Here is a 23,081-nt window from a genome sequence, read left to right as displayed (position 1 = left end):
ATCTCCGAACCAACAAAATAATTCTTTATGACTACCCAATCAACGAGAGCTGATTAAAAAGGAGCAAATTCCTGAAGGATTTTATTTGGTTGGTGTCCCCCTATTTTGGAATTGTCAAGTCCAGAGGTAACAGGCGTATGAATGCGTGTTACAGCAGCAGATGCTTGTGGCCAAGTAAGAGTGGGACAACAGGCTTGATTCAGCCACCGCTTTGCGCACGGCACTAATTTGGGCGTGCCGGGTGAATAGTGTGAAAGACCAAAATCGAGATTCGCGCCAGGGCGTGAACTGTTTTGTGATTCACCCGACTCGCTCCCAATGGCGAGTTCCGTATCTCACCCAAAAATGGTGAGAAATTCATTAAGCCTAATTTGCATTCATTTCAATCTCATTAGCGAGAATGCAGTGGTGTCTTGGGTGTCACTCAATCCTCAGTGTGAAGTCACTCGGGTGTTGTTTAGTACTCCTTTAACAAAAACGTGAAGCTGGCCGATTGGCCACTGATGGGAAGTGAGGAGGTGAGTAGCTGTTTCCATTTACCAGCATGCAGCTGCTGCCCCAGTGCTCAGGGGGAATGTGAGGTCCTTCAAGGGGGTTGAGGTTGTTTGAGGGACTAGAGAGGACCAGGTCCGGGTCGCCCCTGGGCCGCGGGCGTGAGGGGCTTTGCATCTGTGAGGCCTTCAAGCCATATTTAAATATTGTGGAGACCCATAACAGGGGCAACCACAGCTTCTGCATGTCTGTCCTTCCAAACACTTCCAGGACAGACTGCTGCGACTTCTACCCTTGACGGTGACCAGCCTCTAGCTTCACAGCTGAAGGCTATCTCAAATGCGAGAATAGCTGTGTTAGTTGTGATTGCACTTCATGTTCCTGAACTCTCAAGTGCCTCCTCAAAGGCACAGGTGCCAGATCTGAGAGGTTGGTTAGTGAACTGGATGCTTGACACCTTTGGTGCCTGAACAGTGTGCCTGCACTCCAGGAGCATCAGCACCACAGAGGCAGCTGCCAACAATCAATCACTAAAGAGCAGAGGTTCACCACTGAGGACCATCTCAAGGCCAAAGGATAAGTGTCTGGATGAGCAGAGGACAGCTGAGCAGACCTCCCTAATGTTGCTGGCAGATGTCTACGGGTTTCTTATCTGGCTGGGAGTGAGTGTGAAGAGCGAGGTTTGCCAGAACAACTGACTCACTGAATGGCACTCTGAGAGAAGGTTGGCAGTCATGGTAAGGGTGGGGGAGACTTGGGGGATTTAAGAGTCCTGGGTGGAAGCCCTAACTGAATGTTGGTCTCTCTCATTCTCCAATTCCTTCCAGATAGGAATATTTTGCTCATGTAGAACCAACAGAGGCTGCCCTCGTTGTGCTTGTCAAAGCCATGATGGGCAGATGCCGAAGATGGTACAAAGGCCACCACTGGCTGGAAGCAGCACCACATGTGCAGAGGGCCGCCGCACACCCTGAAGACCTGACCGCCCATCTGGTGAACATTGCACCCCTTGGAGGAAGAGGACACCTGCTCCAGGTGTCTGTGAGGGTCATAGTATCATAGAATCATAGAATTTACAGTGCGGAGGGAGGCCATTCAGCCCATCGAGTCTGCACCAGCTCTTGGAACGAGCACCCTACTTAAGGGTCACTGCAGCATTAAACCTTTCCGCCACCAGTTCTTTCCAGGGCTCGAGTGGGGGACCTCTTTGGCATATCGCAATCTTCAGCCCAAAATTGCATCCGGGAGGTGATGGATATTCTGCATGCCCGGGCATCAGACTACATTGCCTTCAACCTGGACCAGGCCCACCAAGATGTCTGGGTTGCAGGATTCCCCGCCATCACCGGTGTGCCGCAGGTCCAGGAGACCATCGATGGCATGCATATTCCCTGTGAGCACCAGGGTATCAGGGAGTGGCCTAGATTAACAGGAAGGTGTTTCAATCCCTGAATGTTCAGATCGTGTGTGACCACTGCCTGAGGACCATGCACGTGTTCACTAATTACCTGGGAGCGTGCAGGACAGCGATATCCTGGAGCACTTGGAGATTCCCAGTGTCTTCAAGAACCACCCCATTATGGTGGGTTGGCTTGTGGGACAAGGGATACCCACTGAGGCACGGCTGATGACGCCAGCGCAGAGGCCTGAGACTGAGGCGGAGACCCGTTAGAATAAGGCCCACGCTGCCAACTGCGTGGTCATTGAGCGGTGCATAGAACATAGAACATGGAAAAATACAGCACAGAACAGCCCCTTCGCATAGGGCTGCTCAAAATGCTGTCCCTATGCCTGGACCGTTCTGGCAGGGCTCTTATAATATACCCCACAGAGCGTCTCCTGCTTTGTAGTGGGCTATTGTTGCCTCCACAATCTGGCACTGCAGAGGGGTGACATGCTGGAGGAGGAGGAGGCGGAGGGACATACAGCCTCATCCGAGGAGGAGGAAGAGGATCAGGTGGGGCTGGAGAACAAGCCCAAAGAGGAGCTGGAGGATGGAATGGTAAGGGTTTGACATGCCAGGGGTATCAAAGAGGCCCTCATTATCTCCATAACAAAAGCAAAGAATTTGACTGTGGATCCTCCCGTCAATTTGAAGATCTCATTACGAAGGAGCTGGTATTTATCCTGTTTCTCCACCCACGCTTGTTCTAATGACTGCTGACCTCATCTATGTCTTGGAGGACTTTAAAGTCCCTCAGGTTCTGCACTTTTACTTTGATGTCCTCCCCGCTGTACTCCAAAGGCGCTCGTAGTACTGGGTCCGGTGAAAGGTCACTGCTCTCTCCTTGGGCAACCCCTCAACCTGGTAGAACAATACAGCGCAGGAACAGGCCCTTGGGCCCTCCAAGCAAGTTCCTCATAGGGGTTGAATGAGGAACCCCTCTGGGGTCTCTGGGACTCCTACACCCGTCTTCGCCTTTTCCCTCTTATTATGGGCTAGCTTCACCTGCGGGAACAAAGAGGCGGCATTGTGAGCCGCATGCTTAATGGGTCAAGAGGGTCTATACCAGGTGGCATGTGTGGCCACTATGCCTGGGCATAAAGGGGTTGTGCTGGTGGGTGCCAGGTGTATCTGAGGAACAAGTTTGAAGATCGGATGCAGGGAAGAGGCGATTTGTCAGCCAGTGGATTGTGGGAGAAGAGCGGGTGGTTTGGGAAATTGAGGGATGGTAGGTGGAATTGATGCCATAAGAGAGGTGGTAACTTACCCTTGCAGCTCATTTGTCTTCTTCCAATGGCAGTCCTCCTGGTCATGTTGCCCACACTCACTGCAGCTGCCACTGCCTCCCAGGCGGCATTGCCAACCCTGCTGTTGGTTCTCCGAACCCCTTGGGGGAATAGGGTGCCCCACCTCTCATCCACGGCGACGAGAAGCCTGGCCAGTTCGGCATCCTCAAAGTGAGGAGCAGGTCTCCGCCCTGCAATCCTCATTTCTTGACGGGGAGTGAGTGCTGAGGGAGTGTTTAAAAACATCTCCCCCTGGTTAGCGCCAAACAGCTGAGGTGCGAGTCAGGCAAATCAGACACTGAAGAGGCCAAGCATAGCGAGATTCACTTGGCGGCTCATTTTTGGAACTAAATGGAGATGAATACAGGCCACGATCTCGCCATTGTAGCTGGCGTGAAACAGCCCACCAATCCACCCAAAATAACTTAGAAATAGTTAGTTGAACCATGCCCAATGTTATGGAGTTGGAATTAGGCACTCTTAGTGATGGTGCGATATGTGCCCATAAGCTCCTCTTGGGATCAAGTATGAGATCATTTGATTTCACCTCAGACAGTTGTCATGGAGAGCGATTGAAGACAATGACATCAATCGTCCCAATCTTCAATTGCAGGAAATTCTGCTCATTTAGTACTGGATGGCTGACAGTTAGAGAAGGTGGAAGGGTAGAGAGGGATGGTGATGAAATCACGTTAGGTGTTGTCACCATACATGTAGAAACTTACACTGTGTTTTCAGATGATGGTTCTGAGGGGCACCATGTTGGGGAGAAATAGGAGCGACCAAGGATAGATCCTGTGCCAAATAAAACCTTCAGAACTTTCAGTACACAATATTTAGCTTACATCAAAGGCAAGTCATAAGGAGTTATTTAATTGGTTAGTTGATGAAATTACTGAGTCAGTGTTTTTCTCAAAACAATATAACAATAATACTCTTTATTGGTACAAGTAGACTTACATTAAAACTGCAATGAAGTTACTGTGAAGCCACATTCCGGCGCCTGTTCAGGTACACAGAGGGAGAATTCAGAATGTCCAATTCACCTAACAGCGCGTCTTTCGGGAATTGTGGGAGGAAACCGGAAACCCACACACAGGGAGAACGTGCAGACTCCGCACAGAGAATGACCCAAGCCGGGAATCGAATATGGGACCCTGGCGCTGTGAAGCAACAGTGCTAACCACTGTGCTACCATGCTGCACAATATGAACAACAGCATGATTGCACCAGTCATTTCCCTTATTCTGGAAAGATATACTTTACCTGACCTCCTGCTAACAGCCAATGGGATCAGGAGCCCGAACTAAAATATAGCTTTATCCTTGATCAGGTGGCCTGATTTCCTATTGATAGTCAATCCTGACCATTTTTAATGCAAGAAGGAATAATGTTCATCCTTTCCCTCTGTAATAACCCGTACAAGTTTCATGAGGAAATCATAATTCATCTCCCCATTGGGTTTGTGGAATACGTGCTCCTCCGCTAGTGGGCAGAGGCCACCCAGCTGGGGCTTGTAAGATTGAACATAAAAGCCGGCCTGAACAGGGACCGGCATGTCAGTTGTGCCAATGGGACTGTGTAAAGTAAATAGTTCACTGCCGTGGGCAGACTTTATGTTACTTTAATTAAAATCTATGCTCTCCCTACTGATAGCTTCCTGGTCATTAAACTGGCGATGAGGAAAAAGGAAAATCTGAACACTAGCTAAGAATGCCCCAGCCACTCCAGAAGATTGCTGTGCAGCAGCATGTGGAGCTAGCTTTCAAAAATGCCACTTTTGGGGAAACTGGAGCCCTTTGAGGCAGTCTGGAAGATTGGACTCAGTACACAGAGCGGATGAGGTACTTTTTCAGGGCCAATGGCTTGATGATATGCATAAAGCAATTCTGTGCATAATATTATACATGACCTCTGACCACCAGGTGGCAGTGTAAACGCACCACGTGATCCTGTGTCTGTGTCTGGGGCGTTGTGATTAAGTCATGTTGGAGGATAGACGTATTTTGCAGGAGCTCGATAATAGTTAGTTCGTGTTGGTAGTTTGTTATTTTATTTATTCTAGTTATCTTTATCACGCAGTTGTTTCATAATTAATTAATTAAACTAGACGTTCTGTAGTGCATCGTTCATGTCGGCCAGTCTACACATGACAAATGGCATCTTGGGAGAGGACCGACAAAAGTTAATCCTCCTGTCAGTTGGCAGAGCCCCCACATTTGGTGTTATAAAAAGCCTCACGTACCCGGCTGCTCCATTTGATGAATTAGATGCACTGGTGTCTAATTATTATGATCCAAACCATCAGCCATTATGCAACGGTAGTGATTCAACATGACTGCACAAACTCCAGGGGGAGTCGGTAACAGATTTCTTAACCCAACTCTGACAGCTGGTGGAGCATTGTCAGTTTGGTTCATCCATTGCCGAGATGCTGAGGGTTCGGCTTGTGTGTGGAATTAACCACAAGGCCCTACAAAAGGAAGTTGTGGTCGGATCCCACGTTGGATATATAAAAGGGCCAGTGAGCTAGCGCTGCCCCACGAAAATGTGGGAAAAGGATGCAGGAACTCCAAGGTTCCGTGGACTATAGTGTCAATAGTGTCGCTTGACCTCCAGTGGCATCCCAGGGTAGTGCCTGAACGGCCAGGTCACCTCCAAAGCAACAATCAAAGGTACAACACCACAGTAGGGCTTAATATTCTGGAGCCAGGCAGCACGGTGGCGCAGTGGTTATCCCTGCTGCCTCACTGCGCCGAGGTCCGAGGTTCGATCCTGGCTCTGGGTCACTGTCCGTGTGGAGTTTGCACATTCTCTCTGTGTTTGCGTGGGTTTCGCCCCCACAACCCAAAGATGTGCAGGTTAGGCGGATTGGCCACGCGGAATTGCGCCTTAACTGGAAAAAAAAATTGGGTACTCTAAATTAATTTTTTTTGTTAAATATTCTGGAGCCGCCACGGGGCAGCTGGACTGCTCCCCGGAGGTCGAAGGTAATTTTAGCAACATTGCCATGTGGGCATTGAACACATGGTAATCAAGGCCATCAGAATCAGCAGAGAGTGCGTCACCCTGGACAGGTGATGAGGTCACTCCGAGCTAGGGCCTTGCAAATCGCCCCACCTGAGGAGGACAACCTGACACAACCAAACTGCATCACAGCCCCAAAGGTGGTGCCGATTCAGGTCACACTGCAGGAGAATGGGCACCTCCTAATGATGGAGGTGGACACAGTGGCTGCCATCTCCATCATTGGTCAACAGATTTTCCGCCAACTCCACACAGGAATCTTGCCACTAAGCCTGCGTGACACCAAGGCCATATTGCTGACTTACACTGGTGAAACATTGAGCATCATAGGAACCACCATGACCCCGGTAACCTGCGGGCAACAAACTGTCAGGCTACCTTTGGTCGTGAAGCAAGGGCTGGGACCTCACCTGTTGGGGCGCGACTGGCTACGAGTGTTTGGCTTCAATTGGCAGCAGGTTTTCCGGATGGGTATTGACTACCTGTATGAGGTCCTCGTCAAATATCCAGAGGTAGTCCATAAGGGCTTTGGCATGATAAAGAGAGCCAAGGCTCGCACCTGTGTGGGCCCAGAGGTTTGCCCAGGTACTTAAGGGCACAGCCTGTTCCTTACGCCTTGCTCACCGAGGTGGATGCTGTGTTGCAGTGCCTGAAAAGTTTGGACATCATACACTCTATGCGATTTGTAGAGTGGGCAGTACCAGGGGTCCCAGTGATGAAGTCAGACAAGTTTGTTCGCTTCTGTGGGGACTATAAACTAATTGTGAACAAGGCGTCCCGCCTGGTACGTTTTCCTATGTCTCCCATAGAGGTCTATAAACACCCACAGGGGGCTATTCAAATACACTCACTTCCGTTTTGGGCTCTCTTCAGCCCCTGCAAGCTTTGAAAGGGTGTTGGAAGGCATACTCCACGGATTACCCAAGGTGGAGGTGTATTTGGACAATGTGCTCATTATGGGGGCACTGAAAAGGGGCACGTTCAAAACTTGGCCACCCTTGACATTTTGTTACGGAAGAACCAGAAATCAGCCTGGGAAATTCCTCAGGAGAAGGCATTCACAGGAGTGAAGAAGCGGTTGTCACCCTCCCAGCTGCTTGCCCACTATGGTCAATCCCGGCCGATCGTCTTTACTTGCGACGCCTCCGCTTATGACATCTCATGTATGGGACGATGGCGTAGAGCACCCCATAGCATTCGCATCTAGAACTCTGGCAGATGCAGAGCGCCGCGCATCCCAGATTGAAAAAGGCGGCTTGGCGGTGATATTCGGCATAAAAAGATTTAATTAGTATGTTTCCGGGTGACACTTCATGATCACTGACCACAAACCTCTTTAAGGAGGACAAGGGGATTCCCCCATAGCCTCGTCCCAAATTCAGCTCTGGTCATTTTTGCTGGCAGTGTATGAATACTTTTTCAATATTGCCCAGGGCTCCAGATAGCCCACACTGACACCCTCAGATGTCTTCTGCTGCCAACGAGTCCCCCTTCTCCCCCGTGGCGGACAAAGTCATGGTGACTTTAAATTTTGTGGATATGCCAGTGAGAACCATACAGATACGCGCATGGTCGCAGAAGAATTCCAAATTGGTGAAACCCGCCACGTGTTACAGCTTGACGGAATACAGGGGAACACCCCAGCCCTACAGCTTTATGTCCAAAAGCAGCAGGAACTGTGTCAAAGACGGCATCTTCCTGTGGGGAGCACATGTGGTCATCCTACCGCCAGGAATTGATCCTGCAGGACTTACACAATAGTCACGCAACCGTCACGCAGGCGCTTCAGAAATGAAGGTGCTGGCACAAAGTTATGCCTGGTGGCCAGAGATAGATGGGGACATTGAGAGAGTTGTGCAAAGTTGCTCAGCTTGTCAGGTGTACCCGAGGTTCCCACCTTCGGCCTCCCTTCACATCTGGGAATGGCCAGGGCGTTCCTGGGTAAGGCTGCATGTGGACTTCGCTGGGCCTTTTATGCACCATGTTTCTAATCCATTTGGAAGCCCTTTTGGGTTCTCAGTGACTCGACGTATATAGGATGGCCTCCACCACATCAAGGGCCACCATTGAGATTTAAGGTGCTATTCTGCGCTCAAGGGATTTCTGAAGTGCTGGTCACCGATAATGGGACATCGTTCACAAGCGAAGAGTTCTCCACATTCACACATATGAACAGAATCAGACATATCCGAACTGCCCCGTATCACCCATCATCCAATGGTCTGGCCGAATGGGCAGTCCAAACATGTGGAAGCAGACCGTGGGCTTCCTGGACATTCGACTCGCAAGAATCCTTCTCAACTATAGGACCATGTCACTTGGCACAGCAAGGGTGGCACCAGCGGAGCTGCTGATGGGCGGGTGCCTCAGAACCCTATCAACTAGAAATTCCCAAATCTGGGAAAAACGCGCTGCAAAAGTATCATGACCAGAGGACACCAGGGCAGAACTTTCAGCCGTTGATTACATCCGCAACTTCCGACATGGTGCACTCTGTCTCCCAGGGGTCCATATCCTACAAGGTTAAGGCGTAAGGGAAGACCCTGCACACACACATTGACTACCTGAAGAAACAAGAGCCCACAAAAGAGGATGCCCGACCAGGGACACCGATACTTCCACCGCCCCAGGAACCAATCCTTAGCCAAGGTGTGCAACCCACTGTGGCCCAAAACCCAGACCATCAAGATGAGGATGACTGAGGCTCTGAGATGGACACTGAAGGCCCACCCAGACAGGTGATGGCATGTCCGGGGCCAAAATCCCAGCAATAACCCTCCAGAGAATAGCTAGAAAAAGACGTCCTACCAACCGTTAAACACCACCCGATTATAAAAATCTAATCATACAAATCTGTTTATAGAAAAGGGAGGTGGATTTTGGCTGAAGACAGGATTGAGCTTGTTTATAGGACCATAAGACCAAATTAGGCCACTCGGCCCACCAAGTCTGCTCCGCCTCATGGCTGATATTTTTCTCATCCCCATTCCCCTGCCTTCTCCCCATAACCCCTAACCTCCTTATTAATCAACCTATCTATCTCTTTCTTAAAGACACTCAGTGATTTGGTCTCCACAGCCTTCAGTGGCAAAGAGTTCCACAGATTCACCACCCTCTGGCTGAAGAAATTCCTATTAATCTCTGTTTTCAAGGATCCTCCCTTTAGCCTGATATTATGTCCTCTGGTTCTAGTTTTTCCTACAAGTGGAAGCATCCTCTCCATGTCCATCTGCCCAGGCCTCGCAGTATCCTGTAAGTTTCAATATCTCTCGCAGTTCATCAATCACTCAGACATGCTGACAGAATTTAAATCAGAATTTATTATTCAAAATTGGCTTAGCTGTAGGAGACAGAGCGTGATGACAGATGTCTGCTTTTGCGACTGGAGCCGGTGACCAGTGGCATACCGCAGGCATCTGTATTGTCTCCCCAATTGTTTTTCATTTATATAAATGACGTAGGTGACCATGTGAGCGGTAGGATTAGTAAGTTTTCGCATGACACAAAGATTGGTCGGCTGGTTAACAGTGAGGTTGAGTGTCTTGGGTTACAGGAAGATATGGACGGGGTGGTCAAATGGGCGGAAAAGTGGCAGATGGAATTTCACCCTGAAAAGTGTGAGGTGATGCACTTTGAAAGGAGTAATGTGACAAGGAAGTATTCAATTCATAGCCTGATACTGGGACGTTCTGAGGAGCAAAGGGACCTTGGAGTGTTTGTCCATAGATCTCTGAAGATAAAAAAGCAGGCTAATGGGTAGTGAAAAAGGCATATGGGACACTTGCCTTTATCAATCGAGGCATAGATTACAAAAGTAGGGAGGTCATGTTGGAATTGTATAGAACTTTGGTGAGGCCACAGCTGGAGTACTGTGTGCAATCCTGGTCACCACATTATAGGAAGGATGTGATTGCACTGGAGAGGTTGCAGAGGCGATTCACCAGTGTGTTGCCTGGGATGGAACGTTTAAGTTATGAAGAGGTTGGATAGGCTTGGGTTGCTTCCGCTGGAGCAGAGAAAGACTGAGGGGCAACCTGATCGAGGTGTACTAGATAATAATCTTTATTATTGTCACAAGTAGGCTTACATTAACACTGCAATGAAGTTACTATGAAAATCCCTAGTTGCCACATTCGGGGACACTGAGGGAGAATTCAGAATGTCCAATTCACATAACAAGCATGTCTTTCGGAACTTGTGGGATGAAACCGGAGCGCCCGGAGGAAACCCATGCAGACACGGGGAGAACATCACAAACAGTGACGCAAACCGGGAATGAATCGAACCCGGGTCCCTAGTGCTGTGAAGCAACAGTGCTAATAACTGTGCTACCATGTCACCCACTGTGCCACCGTGCCGACCTTCCATCTCCCCAGGGGCATGGGCAGGGTGGATAGGGAGCAGCTGTTCCCCTTAGTTGAAGGGTCAGTTACGATTGGACACAAGTTCAAGGTGAGGGGCAGGAGGTTTAAGGGAGATTTGAGTAAAAGTATTTTTATCCAGAGGGTGGAGACAGTCTGCAATGCGCTGCCTGGGAGGGTGGTAGAGGTAGGTTGCCTCACATCCTTTAAAACGTACCTGCATGAGCACGTGGCACATCATAACATTCAAGGCTGTGGGCCAAGTGCTGGCAAATGAGATTAGGTAGACATGTCATATTTTTCTTATGTTGGTGCAGACTCAATGGGCCGAAGGGCCTCTTCTGCACTGTGTTATTCTGAGATTCTGTGAGCCAGACCATATGAGAAGCAGTGCAGAAGGCTTCCTCAGATGGTTGCAGAGGGGGAGCTCGGAGGGTGTAATATGTAATAACCCCCATGAGGCCTATGGGTATGCTACAATTAATCTCCCCATGGGGTCCGGGGAATACAAGCTTCTCCATTAGTGGGCGAAGGCCCACTCAGCTGGGACTTGCAAGATTGAACTTAAAAGCCGGCCCGAACAGGGACCAGCACGTTGGTTGTTCCAATGAGGATTGTGAAGGATAAATAGTTTGTTGCCGTGGGCAGACTTAGTTATTTTAATTAAAACCTATGTTCTCCCTACTGCTGGCTTCCTGGTCATTAAACCCTTCACTGAGCCTCACTGAACCTCACTGCTCATATGCAATCCTATACCTTGCTCCTCTCCATCACCATCCTGTCCTTGCTGACCTCCACTGGCTTCTGTTTCCTGTCACTTTAAAATTAAAATGCTCAATCTTCTTTATAAATCTCTCCATGGGGACTTCCGGTTGCGGCGATGCACTGCTAAGCCGCACATTTCGGCAGCTCCCGTTTTAACGGACTTTTGGGCTCTTTTCGGGAGCCCCAACGGAAATTTTTTCTGACCAAACCCAGTGTGGGGTGACAAAGGAAGGTGTCCCCCTGGGTGTGTATGGAAAAGACCAGTGGCAGTGGCCAGATTGCGAAGGATCCTTTGGGGCAGCGGCAGAGAAGAGAAGGAAGAAGCAAGATGGCGGCGGATGGAGCCCAGACGACATGAGGCCCTGAGCAGCAGGAATTCCTCCGACGGTGTGTGGAGGAACTAAAGAAGGAGGTGCTGGCGCCGATGTTAGTGGCAATCGATGGGCTGAAAGAAACACAAAAGGCCCAGGCAATAGAGCTCCATGGGGTGAAGGCAAAGGCAGCCGAAAATGAGGATGAGATACAGGGCCTTGTGGTAAAAACGGAGACGCATGAGGCGCTACATAAGAGATGTATCGAAAGGCTCGAAGCCCTGGAGAACAGCTCGAGGAGGAAGAACCTCTGGATTCTAGGTCTCCCCGAAGGAATGGAGGGAGCTGACGTTGGGGCTTATGTGAGCACGATGCTCCACACGCTAATAGGAGCGGAGGTCCCCTCGGGCCCCCTGGAGGTGGAAGGGGCTCACCGGGTCCTTGTGAGAAGACCAAAGGCTGGAGAACTACCAAGGGCAATAGTGGTGACATTTCACCGCTTCACGGACAGAGAGGCTGTCTTGAGCTGGGCCAAGAAGGTACGGAGTAGTAGGTGGGAGAATGCGGTGATACGAGTGTATCAGGACTGGAGCGGGGAGGTGGCGAGAAGGAGGGCGAGCTTCAATCGGGCCAAGGCGGTGCTTCACAGGAAGAAAATAAAATTTGGGATGCTGCAGCCGGCGCGATTGTGGGTCACGCATCAGGACAAGCACCACTACTTCGCAATGGCGGATGAGGCATGGACCTTCATCCAAGAAGAGAAACTGGACTAGAACTGAGAGACTGATGTTAGGGGGGAGACAACGAGGTTGTTGTACAGAAATGTAAATTGGGGAATGGGAGGTTTATAGTATTGAAACGATAGACAGGGAATTTTTCTCCTCTTGCTGGGGGGACACGATGGGGATGGGGAATGAGGGAGTTGCAGGGCCGATAGGAAAGCGCGGGTCCCCCAACACGGCTGATCACGTGGAATGTGAGAGGCCTGAATGGGCCGATTAAGGGGCCCGAGTGTTCGCGCACTTAAAAAGACTGAAGGCGGATGTAGTCATGCTTCAGGAGACACATCTGAAGGTGGCAGATCAGGTTAGGTTAAGGAAAGGATGGGTGGGACAGGTGTTCCACTCAGGGTTGGACGCAAAAAATAGGGGGGTGGCGATATTAGTGGGAAAAAGGGTGTCGTTCGAGGCTAGGAATATAGTGGTGGATAACGGGGGTAGATACGTGATGGTGAGTGGTAGATTGCAGGGAAAGGAGGTCGTGCTGGTAAATGTATATGCCCCGAACTGGGATGACGCGGGATTTATGAAGCGGATGCTGGGACGTATCCCGGACCTGGAGGTGGGAAGCCTGGTAATGGGGGGGGGATTTCAATACTGTGCTGGATCCAGGGCTAGACCGGTCTAGATCCAGGACTGGAAGAAGGCCGGCAGCGGCCAAGGTGCTTAGGGGGTTCATGGAGCAAATGGGGGGAGTAGATCCGTGGAGATTTGCTAGGCCGCTGGCCAAAGAATTCGCCTTTTTCTCCCATGTTCACAAGGTATACTCCCGGATAGATTTCTTTGTTTTGAGTAGGGCACTGATCTCGAAGGTGGCAGGAACGGAGTACTCGGCCATAGCCGTTTCAGACCATGCCCCGCACTGGGTGGATCTGGAATTAGGAGAGGAGAGGGAGCAGCGCCCACTCTGGCGACTGCATGTGGGACTATTGGCGGATGAAGGGGTCTGTGGAAGGGTGCGGGGATATATAGAGGCCAATGACGATGGTGAGGTCCAGGTGGGGGTAGTATGGGAAGCGCTGAAGGCGGTGGTTGGGGGAGAGTTGATCTCCATTAGAGCTCACAAGGAGAAACAAGAGGGCAAAGAAAGGGAGAGATTAGTGGGGGAGATTTTGAGGGTGGATAAAAGATATGCGGAGGCCCCGGACGAAGGACTGTATAGAGAGAGGCAAAGACTTCAGACGGAGTTTGACCTGCTGACCACAGGAAAGGCAGACGCACAGTGGAGGAAGGCACAGGGGATGAGATATGAGTATGGGGAAAAGGCGAGCCGGCTGCTGGCCCACCACTTGCGCAAGAGGATAGCGGCGAGGGAGATTGGGGGAGTTAGGGATGAAACGGGAACTACGGAGCGGAGAGCAGGGAAGGTAAATGAGGTGTTTAAGACCTTTTATGAGAGTCTATATAAGTCCCAACCCCCGGAGGGAAAAGAGGGAATGCAACAGTTTCTGGACCAACTAAGATTCCCGAGGGTGGAGGAGCAGGACGTGGCAGGCCTGGGGGCGCCAATTGAGGTGGATGAGGTGACTAAAGGGCTGGGGAATGTGCAGTCAGGGAAGGCCCTGGGACCAGACGGGTTCCCGGTGGAATTTTACAGGAAATATGTGGACTTGTTGGCCCCGCTGCTGGCGAGAACCTTTGATGAGGCCAGAGAAGGGGGCACTCTACCCCCGATAATGTCGGAGGTGACGATATCTCTGATCCTGAAGCAGGATAAAGATCCGCTGCAATGCGGGTCATATAGGCCTATCTCACTCCTAAATGTAGACGCCAAGCTGCTGGCAAAAGTGCTGGCGACGAGGATTGAGGATTGTGACCCGGGGGTGGTGCATGAAGACGAGACAGGGTTTGTAAAGGGGAGATAACTGAATGTCAACGTTCGACGGCTGTTGGGGGTGATAATGATGCCCCCAGCGGAGGGGGAGGCAGAGATAGTGGTGGCGATGGATGCGGAGAAGGCATTCGATAGGGTAGAGTGGGAGTATTTATGGGAGGTGTTGAGGAGGTTTGTGTTCAGGGAGGGGTTTGTCAGTTGGGTCAGACTCCTATATGGGGCCCCAGTGGCAAGTGTATTTACAAACCGGCAAAGATCGGAGTATTTTCGGTTACATAGGGGAACAAGGCAGGGGTGTCCCCTGTCCCCATTACTGTTCGCGTTGGCAATTGGACCACTGGCCATAGCGTTGAGAGACTCTTAGAAATGGAGGGGGGTGGTTAGAGGGGGACAGGAACATCGATTGTCACTCTACGCTGATGACCCACTGCTATATGTGACGGATCCTGTAGAGAGGATGACAGAGGTTATGCAGATATTGAGGGAGTTTGGAGATTTTTCGGGATACAGGCTAAATATGGGGAAGAGTGAGCTTTTTGTAATACACCCTGGGGACCAGGGAAGAGGAATAGACGCCCTGCCGTTAAGGAGAGTGGAAAGGAGCTTCCGGTATTTGGGGATCCAGGTAGCTAGGAGCTGGGGAACTCCACACAAACTTAATCTGACGCGGCTGGTGGAGCAGATGGAGGAGGATTTCAAGAGGTGGGATATGCTGCCGCTCTCACTGGCGGGCAGAGTGCAGGCGGTAAAAATGATGGTTCTCCCAAGGTTTCTTTTTGTGTTTCAATGTCTCCCCATTCTGATCACGAAGGCCTTTCTCAAGAAAATAGACAGGAGCGTTATGAGCTTTGTGTGGGCAGGGAAGACCCCGAGGGTAAGGAGGAGGTTCCTGCAGCATAGCAGGGACAGAGGGGGACTGGCGTTGCCGAACCTGGACGACCATTACTGGGCCGCCAATGTGGCGATGGTTTGTAAGTGGATGAGGGAGGGAGAGGGGGTGGCGTGGAAGAGGCTGGAGATGGCGTCCTGTAAGGGAACAAGCCTAAAGGCGCTGGTGACGGCGCCGCTGCCGCTCTCCCCGAAAAGGTATACCACGAACCCAGTGGTGGTGGCAACCTTAAGGATCTGGGGGCAGTGGAGGCGACACAGGGGGGTGACGGGGGCCTCGGTGTGGTCCCCGATCAGGAACAACCATAGGTTTGTCCCAGGAAAGATGGACAGAGGGTTCCAGAGCTGGCAACGGGCAGGCATTAGAAGACTGAGAGATTTGTTTATAGACGGGACGTTTGCGAGCCTGGGAGTGCTGGAGGAAAAATATGAGTTGCCCCCGGGGAACAATTTTAGATACATGCAAGTGAGGGCGTTTACCAGGCAACAGGTAAGGGAATTTCCGCTGCTCCCGACACAGGGGATCCAAGAAAGAGTGATTTCCGGGGTATGGTTCGGGGAGGGCAAAGTGTCTGAAATATATCAGGGGGAGGCGCTGGTAGAGGAGCTGAAGGCAAAATGGGAAGAAGAGCTGGGAGAGGAGATTGAGGAGGGTCTGTGGGCTGATGCCCTAAGTAGGGTTAATTCCTCGTCTTCGTGTGCCAGGCTTAGCCTGATACAATTCAAGGTTCTACACAGAGCACACATGACGGGAGCAAGACTGAGCAGGTTCTTTGGAGTGGAGGACAGGTGCAGGAGGTGCTTGGGAAGCCCGGCGAACCACACACACATGTTCTGGTCGTGTCCGGCACTGGATGAGTACTGGAGGGGAGTGGCAAAGGTGATCTCAAAGGTGGTGAAGGTCCGGGTCAAGCCAGGCTGGGGGTTAGCTATATTTGGGGTAACGGAAGAGCCGGGAGTGCAGGAGGTGAAAGAGGCCGATATTCTGGCCTTTGCGTCCCTGATAGCCCGGCGAAGGATCCTACTTATGTGGAAGGAAGCGGAACCCCCGGCGTGGAGGCCTGGATAAACGATATGGCAGGGTTCATAAAACTAGAATGAATGAAATTTGCGCTGGGAGGATCGGCTCAGGGGTTCTCCAGGACCGTTCCTTGACTATCTCGTGGAACGTTAAGGGAAAATAGATCGTCAGCAGCAGCAGCCCGGGGGGGGGGGGGGGGGGGGGGGGGGGGGGGAGAGAGCGGGGGGGGGGGGGGGGGGGGAGAGGGAAGGGGGGGGGAGCACTATTTTTTATTACTTTGTTAGTTCACTATTTTATTTAAATAATGTTATTTATCAGTTATTGTACTATTTTTATGTTGATTTGTAAAGTGGAAAAATTCTGTTTGAAAACTTTAATAAAATATATTTTAAAAAATAAAATAAAAACTAAATCTCTCCATGGACACATCCCACCATAGCCCTGCAACATCCTCCAGCTCTGAAGTCCATCATAATGTCTGTGTTCTTCCGACTCGAGGCTCCATGTCCCCCCATTCTGCCACTTCATGACAGAGATTTCAGCCATCATTACTCTGCATTCTGGAACTCTTTTCAAAACCTACCTTTCTTGCCACCACTCTCCACGCTTTCAAAGGCACGCTCTAAACATCTACATGACCAGGCAGCTCTACTCACCTCCCTTCATTCCCCTAGCACCTGCTCAGCATTCAACATTCTCCATTTATAAAATACCATGTGGTGGTCTTCGACAAAGTAGAAGTTATCTGATGGAATTTGGCTCTGTTGTTGAACTATTACTGAAGGGTATGGCGATAGGAGTACAAATACTCGTAAAAGACAAGTACAGCCCTGCAGTCAGAAAATTCCTTTACACCAGGGCTGATCAGTAATTTGAATGATATTGAGGAATCCATACGTTTCTATAAAAGTTTCTATGAACTAGAATAGTTAAAGATCTTATCTTGGTGAAATAAAGCATCTTTATTCTACACTAAAACCATCATGGGTGTGTAAAGGAATTCTTATCAGTGTTTTGAGGATTAAGGCAGTTTATTGGATGGTGGCATCGCACACTTCCATCGACACAGGAGCACGTTGATTGCAATGAAGCAGATTAAAACTGAAACACGAAGAGCCAACAGAATTGGAGAAATCAGGGTGCAGAGGAGCACTTTTGGTGCCTGAAACAGAGAAATAGAATCAGAGAACAGGAACTTTCTTTACAAAATGAACATAAGAACATAAGAACTAGGAACAGGAGTAGGCCATCTGGCCCCTCGAGCCTGCTCCGCCATTTAATTAGATCATGGCTGATCTTTGTGGACTCAGCTCCACTCTCCGGCCCGTACACCATATCCCCGAATCCCTTTATTCTTTAGAAAGGTATCTATCTTTTTCTTAAAAACGTTTAAAGAAGGAGCCTCAACTGCTTCACTGGGCAAGGAATTCCAGAGATTCACAACCCTTTAGGTGAAGAAGTTCCTCCTACACTCCGTCCTAAATCTACTTCCCCTTATTTTGAGGCTATGCCCCCTAGTTCTGCTTTCCCCGACCAGTGGAAACAACCTGCCCGCATCTATCCTATCAATTCCCTTCATAATTTTATATGTTTCAATAAGATCCCCCCGCATCCTTCTAAACTCCAATGAGTACAGTCCCAGTCTACTCAATCTCTCATCATAATCTAATCCCCTCAACTCTGGGATCAACCTAGTGAATCTCCTCTGCACTCCCTCCAGTGCCAATATGTCCTTTCTCAGGTAAGGAGACCAAAACTGAACACAATACTCCAGATGCGGCCTCACCAACACCCTATACAATTGCAGCATAACCTCCCTAGTCTTGAACTCCATCCCTCTAGCAACGAAAGACAAAACTCGATTAGCCTTCTTAATCACCTGTTGCACCTGCACACCAACTTTTTGCGACTCGCGCATCTGCACACCCAGGTCCCTCTGCACAGCAGCATGTTTTAACATCTTACCGTTTAATTAATAATCCATTCTGTTGTTATTCCTCCCAAAATGGATAGCCTCACACTTGGCAACATTGAATTCAATCTGCCAGACCCTAGCCCATTCACCTAACCTATCCAAATCCCTCTGCAGACTTCCGGTATCCTCTGCACTTTTTGCTTTACCACTCATCTTAGTGTCGTCTGCAAACTTTGACACATTGCACTTGGTCCCCAACTCCAAATCGTCTATGTAAATTGTGAATAACTGCGGGCCCAACACTGATCCTTGAGGGACACCACTAGTTACAGGTTGCCAACCAGAGAAACACCCATTTATCCCCACTCTCTGCTTTCTGTTAGTTAACCAATCCTCTACCCATGCTACCACTTTACCCTCAATGCCATGCATCTTTAGTTTATGCAGCAACCTTTTGTGTGGCACCTTGTCAAAAGCTTTCTGGAAATCCAGATATACCACATCCATTGGCTCCCCGTTATCTACTGCACTGGTAACGTCCTCAAAAAATTCTACCAAATTAGTCAGACACGACCTACCCTTTGTGAACCCATGCTGTGTCTGCCCAATGGGACAATTTCCCTCCAGATGCCCCGCTATTTCCTCCTTAATAATAGATTCCAGCATTTTCCCTACAACCGAAGTTAAGCTTACTGGCCTATAATTACCCTTTTTCTGCCGACCTCCTTTTTTAAACAGTGGTGTCACGTTTGCTACTTTCCAATCCTCTGGGACCACCCCAGAGTCTAGTGAATTTTGATAAATTATCACTAGTGCGTTTACAATTTCCCTAGCCATCTCTTTTAACACTCTGGGATGCATCCCATCAGGGCCAGGAGACTTGTCTACCTTTAGCCCCATTAGCTTGCCCAATACTGCCTCCTTAGTGATTACAATCATCTCAAGGTCCTCACCTATCATATCTTTATTTCCATCAGTCACTGGCATGTTATTTGTGTCCTCCACTGTGAAGACTGACCCAAAAAGCCTGTTCAGCGCCTCAGCCATTTTCCCGTCTCCTATTATTAAATCTCCCTTCTCATCTTCCAAAGGACCAATATTTACCTTAGCCACGCTTTTTTGTCTTATATATTTGTAGAAGCTTTTACTATCTGCTTTTATGTTCTGAGCCAGTTTACTTTCATAGTCTACCTTACTCTTCTTTATAGCTATTTTAGTAGCTTTCTGGTGTCCCCTAAAGACTTCCCAGTCCTCTAGTCTCCCACTAATTTTTGCCACTTTGTATGTTTTTTCCTTCAATTTGATACTCTCCCTCACCTCCTTAGATATCCACGGTCGATTTTTCCCCTTTCTACCGTCTTTCTTTTTTGTCGGTATGAACCTTTTCTGAACACTGTGAAAGGTTGCTCGGAAGGTTCTCCACTGTTCCTCAACTGCTTCACCATGAAGTCTTTGCTCCCAGTCTACCTTAGCTAGTTCTTCTCTCATCCCATTGTAATCGCCTTTGTTTAAGCACAAAACACTAGTGTTTGATTTTACCTTGTCATCCTCCAACTGTATTTTAAATTCCACCATATTGTGGTCGCTCCTTCCAAGAGGATCCTGAACTATGAGATCATTAATCAATCCTGCCTCATTACACAGGACCAGATCTAGGACCGCTTGTTCCCTTGTAGGTTCCATTACATTCTATCCAGGAAATTATCCCGGGCACATTCTATAAACTCCTCCTCAAGGCTGCCTTTACCAACCTGGTTAAACCAATCGATATGCAGATTAAAATCTCCCATGATAACCGCTGTACCATTTCTACATGCATCCGTTATTTCTTTGCTTATTGCCTGCTCTACCATCCTGTTGCTATTTGGTGGCCTATAGACTACTCCTATCAGTGACCTTTTCGCCTTACTATTCCTGATTTCCACCCAAATTGATTCAACCTTGTCCTCCATAGCACCAATATCATCCCTTACTGTTGCCCGGATGTCATCTTTAAATAACAGAGCTACACCACCTCCCTGATCATCCACTCTGTCCTTCCGAATAGTTTGATACCCTCGGATATTTAACTCCCAGTCGTGACCATCCTTTAACCATGTTTCAGTAATGGCCACTAAATCATAGTCATTCACGATGATTTGCGTCATCAACTCATTTACCTTATTCCGAATACTATGAGCATTCAGGTAAAGTACACTTATGTTGGCTTTTTTACCTCTGTTCTGAATCTTAACACCTCGATCAGTAACCTCTCCCAGTTATATTTCCTCTTAACCTTTCTCCTAATTTTCCTTGTCGTTGAACCCATATCTTCATGTAACAACCTGTCGCATCGCTTACCATTAATGTTTTCACTTCCCGTTTTATTCCTTTTAGTATTCATGGTCCTATTCACTGAGCTCCCCTCAGTCACTGTACCTTGTACTGTCGCCCTTTTTGATTTTTGACTATGGCTTCTCTGCCTTACACTTTCCCACTTACTGCCTTTTGTTTCTGTCCCTGTTTTACTACCTTCCAACTTCCTGCATCGGTTCCCATCCCCCTGCCACATTAGATTAAACTCATAGATTGAGTCCCCTATCACTATAGCCCTGCCATTCTTCTTCCTGCCCAGCAGAGCCAGCCACGGTGCCATGAACCTGGCTGCTGCTGCCTTCCCCTGGTGAACCATCTCCCTCAACAATATCCGAAGCGATATATCTGTTTTGCAGGGAGATGACCGCAGAGGACACCTGCACTGCTTTCCTACTCTTGCTCTGTCTTTTGGTCACCCATTTTCTATCTCCCTCAGTACCTTTCACCTGCGGTGTGACCAACTCGCTAAACGTGCTAGCCACGACGTCCTCAGCATCGCGGATGCTCCAAAGTTAGTCCATCTGCAGCTCCAGAGCCGTCAAGCGGTCTAACAGGAGCTGCAACTGGACACACTTCTTGCACGTGAAAGAGCCAGGGATAGTGGACGTGTCCCTGAGCTCCCACATCGCACACGAGGAGCATGACACGGGTCTGAGATTTCCTGCCATGTCTTAAACCTTCAGTTAACTTCAACAATTACAATTTCCCCCCCAAAAATTGAATAAATAAATAAACAACGAAGAAAAAAATAAATAAATATACCAGTGAAAAGAAACAGAAAAACAGAAACACTACTTACCAGGGGTAAAAAGCACTTCCTCCCCACCCAGCTTTGAATTCCCACCTAGATTCAAATTCCCAAACTTACTCTTGGTTCTGTCTCACTCTGGCTGTGTCTTCTCTGGCTCACTGGGAGAACTCACTGGGAGTGAGTTTACAAGTTGCTCTTTTTAAATTGTCCTGAATTGACTCCCCTCCCCCACCTGCTTTTAGATCAAGGTAGATTTAAGTGACTGACACTTAACTGCCAACCAGTTATGTGAGTGGGTGGGGCAGCCCTTGTTAACCTACAGTGCACAATTCTAGCTTAATTTAAATAAATTTAAACTCCTGAAATTTAAAAGGAGCTGCCTTACTGATATAGGTTCCTTCATTGCAACAATACGTCACTGAATACTAAATTTCTAGTTGGTTTTAACAGAATTAAAACATCCTGTTCTGGAAAAAAAGCTGCAATAAGCTGTTCATCTGTAAAAACAGGCTCAAATACTCATTAATCCATTCCTTTCACACACTGCTGTTTATTGCAGCTATATGTCCTTTTAGTATTCAAAACTTTGCATCAAATAAATCCTCAGTCCTTTCCCTCATCAACTCTCTCTCTACTGTTTCTGAAGCAGCTGAATAACCCAGAATATACCGCACATCCTTGATCCCTCAGACAGCTCTCACATCATTTCCCAAGGCAGTATAATACCGAGGCTAAATCACAAACACCCCAATCTCTCACTTATCTTCAACATTTCCTTATCCTACACTGTGTGCGAAGACTGCCCATCAGAGAAAGGAGTAACAAGGGGGCAGCACGGTGGCACAGTGGTTAGCACTGCTGTCTCACAGCGCCAGGGACCTGGATTCGATTCCGACCACGGGTAAATGTCTGTATGGATTTTGCACTTTCTCCCCGTGTCTACATGGATTTCCTCCAGGTGCTCCGGTTTCCTCTCACAGTCCAAAGATGTGCAGGTTAGGTGGACTGGCCATTCTAAATTGCCCCCTTAGGGTGGGGTTGCAGGAATAGGATGGTGGATTTGCTTCCCCCGCCACTACCACCGCCTCCACCTTACATTCAAGCCCTTTATCCACCGCTCCCACCGCCACTACCACCACCTCCGCCGTCGCAAGGAGGTCCGGCGACTCGCACTCGTTCTAAAACCCGTGCTAATCAATTCCCACAGATGAATCAAGAGTTAGTTCCGGGAAAAGAGGGGGCACCAGAGGTGGATTTCCCTGATTACCAGACGATTATCAGCCGCGGTGCCACTTCCCCGTCCGGCAAGTTCCCAATATAGCATACAGCCCTGCCAACCCCCGGGGCCCAACAACCAGGCATTTCAAAATAATTATTATAATTAATAAATGAATCAAATTTGATCCTACTGATTCAGTATTAATAAATTATACAATATGTTAATAATACAGTCAAACAGTTGATTGATCAGTAACATTTCAATAATAGTATTTCAGCTCAAATTCATCGATTGGGGGTACAGTTGGGTTAGTTTAAATCATTCTGATAGTTGGTCCCCTGCATTTAGCGAATAGTTTTTTATGCACTTAGCACATTGGTATGTTATGTAAATGATGAATGCAGCTACACAGGAGAATAAGATTATTCTTATTGTGGACATTCCAGTGTGTCCAAGCCACCCACAAATTTTATCCCAGAGAGAGATAAATTGGGGTGGATCAAGTTTTTTGAATTCTTTTTGGATATGTAATGCCAAATCTTTAACTTCTTTAGAGTTATTGGGAATGAAAGTGCAACATTCTGCACCAATCAGGGCGCAGGTGCCACCTTTTTCAGCTAGCACATAGTCAAG

General features: G+C 48.7%; 1 protein-coding gene across 2 annotated transcripts in view; it reads right to left on the bottom strand.

Annotated features, from left to right (window-relative positions):
* The window catches only part of LOC140427438 (hepatitis A virus cellular receptor 1 homolog), a 124,175-nt gene that overhangs the window by 44,287 nt on the left and 56,807 nt on the right, over nt 1–23,081 (bottom strand). Inside the window, exon 5 of one of the 2 annotated variants that reach the window (XM_072512964.1) lies at nt 17,175–17,370. The exons of the other annotated variant lie outside the window; for it this stretch is intronic. Coding sequence (XP_072369065.1) covers nt 17,230–17,370 — 141 coding nt within the window. The 3' untranslated portion in view covers nt 17,175–17,229. Of the gene's footprint in view, nt 1–17,174; nt 17,371–23,081 lie in introns of those variants that run through there. 2 annotated transcript variants of the gene reach the window in all.

The sequence above is a fragment of the Scyliorhinus torazame genome, chromosome 7 (genome assembly GCF_047496885.1).
Source record: "Scyliorhinus torazame isolate Kashiwa2021f chromosome 7, sScyTor2.1, whole genome shotgun sequence".
Taxonomy (NCBI): domain Eukaryota; kingdom Metazoa; phylum Chordata; class Chondrichthyes; order Carcharhiniformes; family Scyliorhinidae; genus Scyliorhinus; species Scyliorhinus torazame.
Note: the sequence above shows the minus strand (reverse complement) of the source record. Positions and strands in the feature narration are given on the sequence as shown.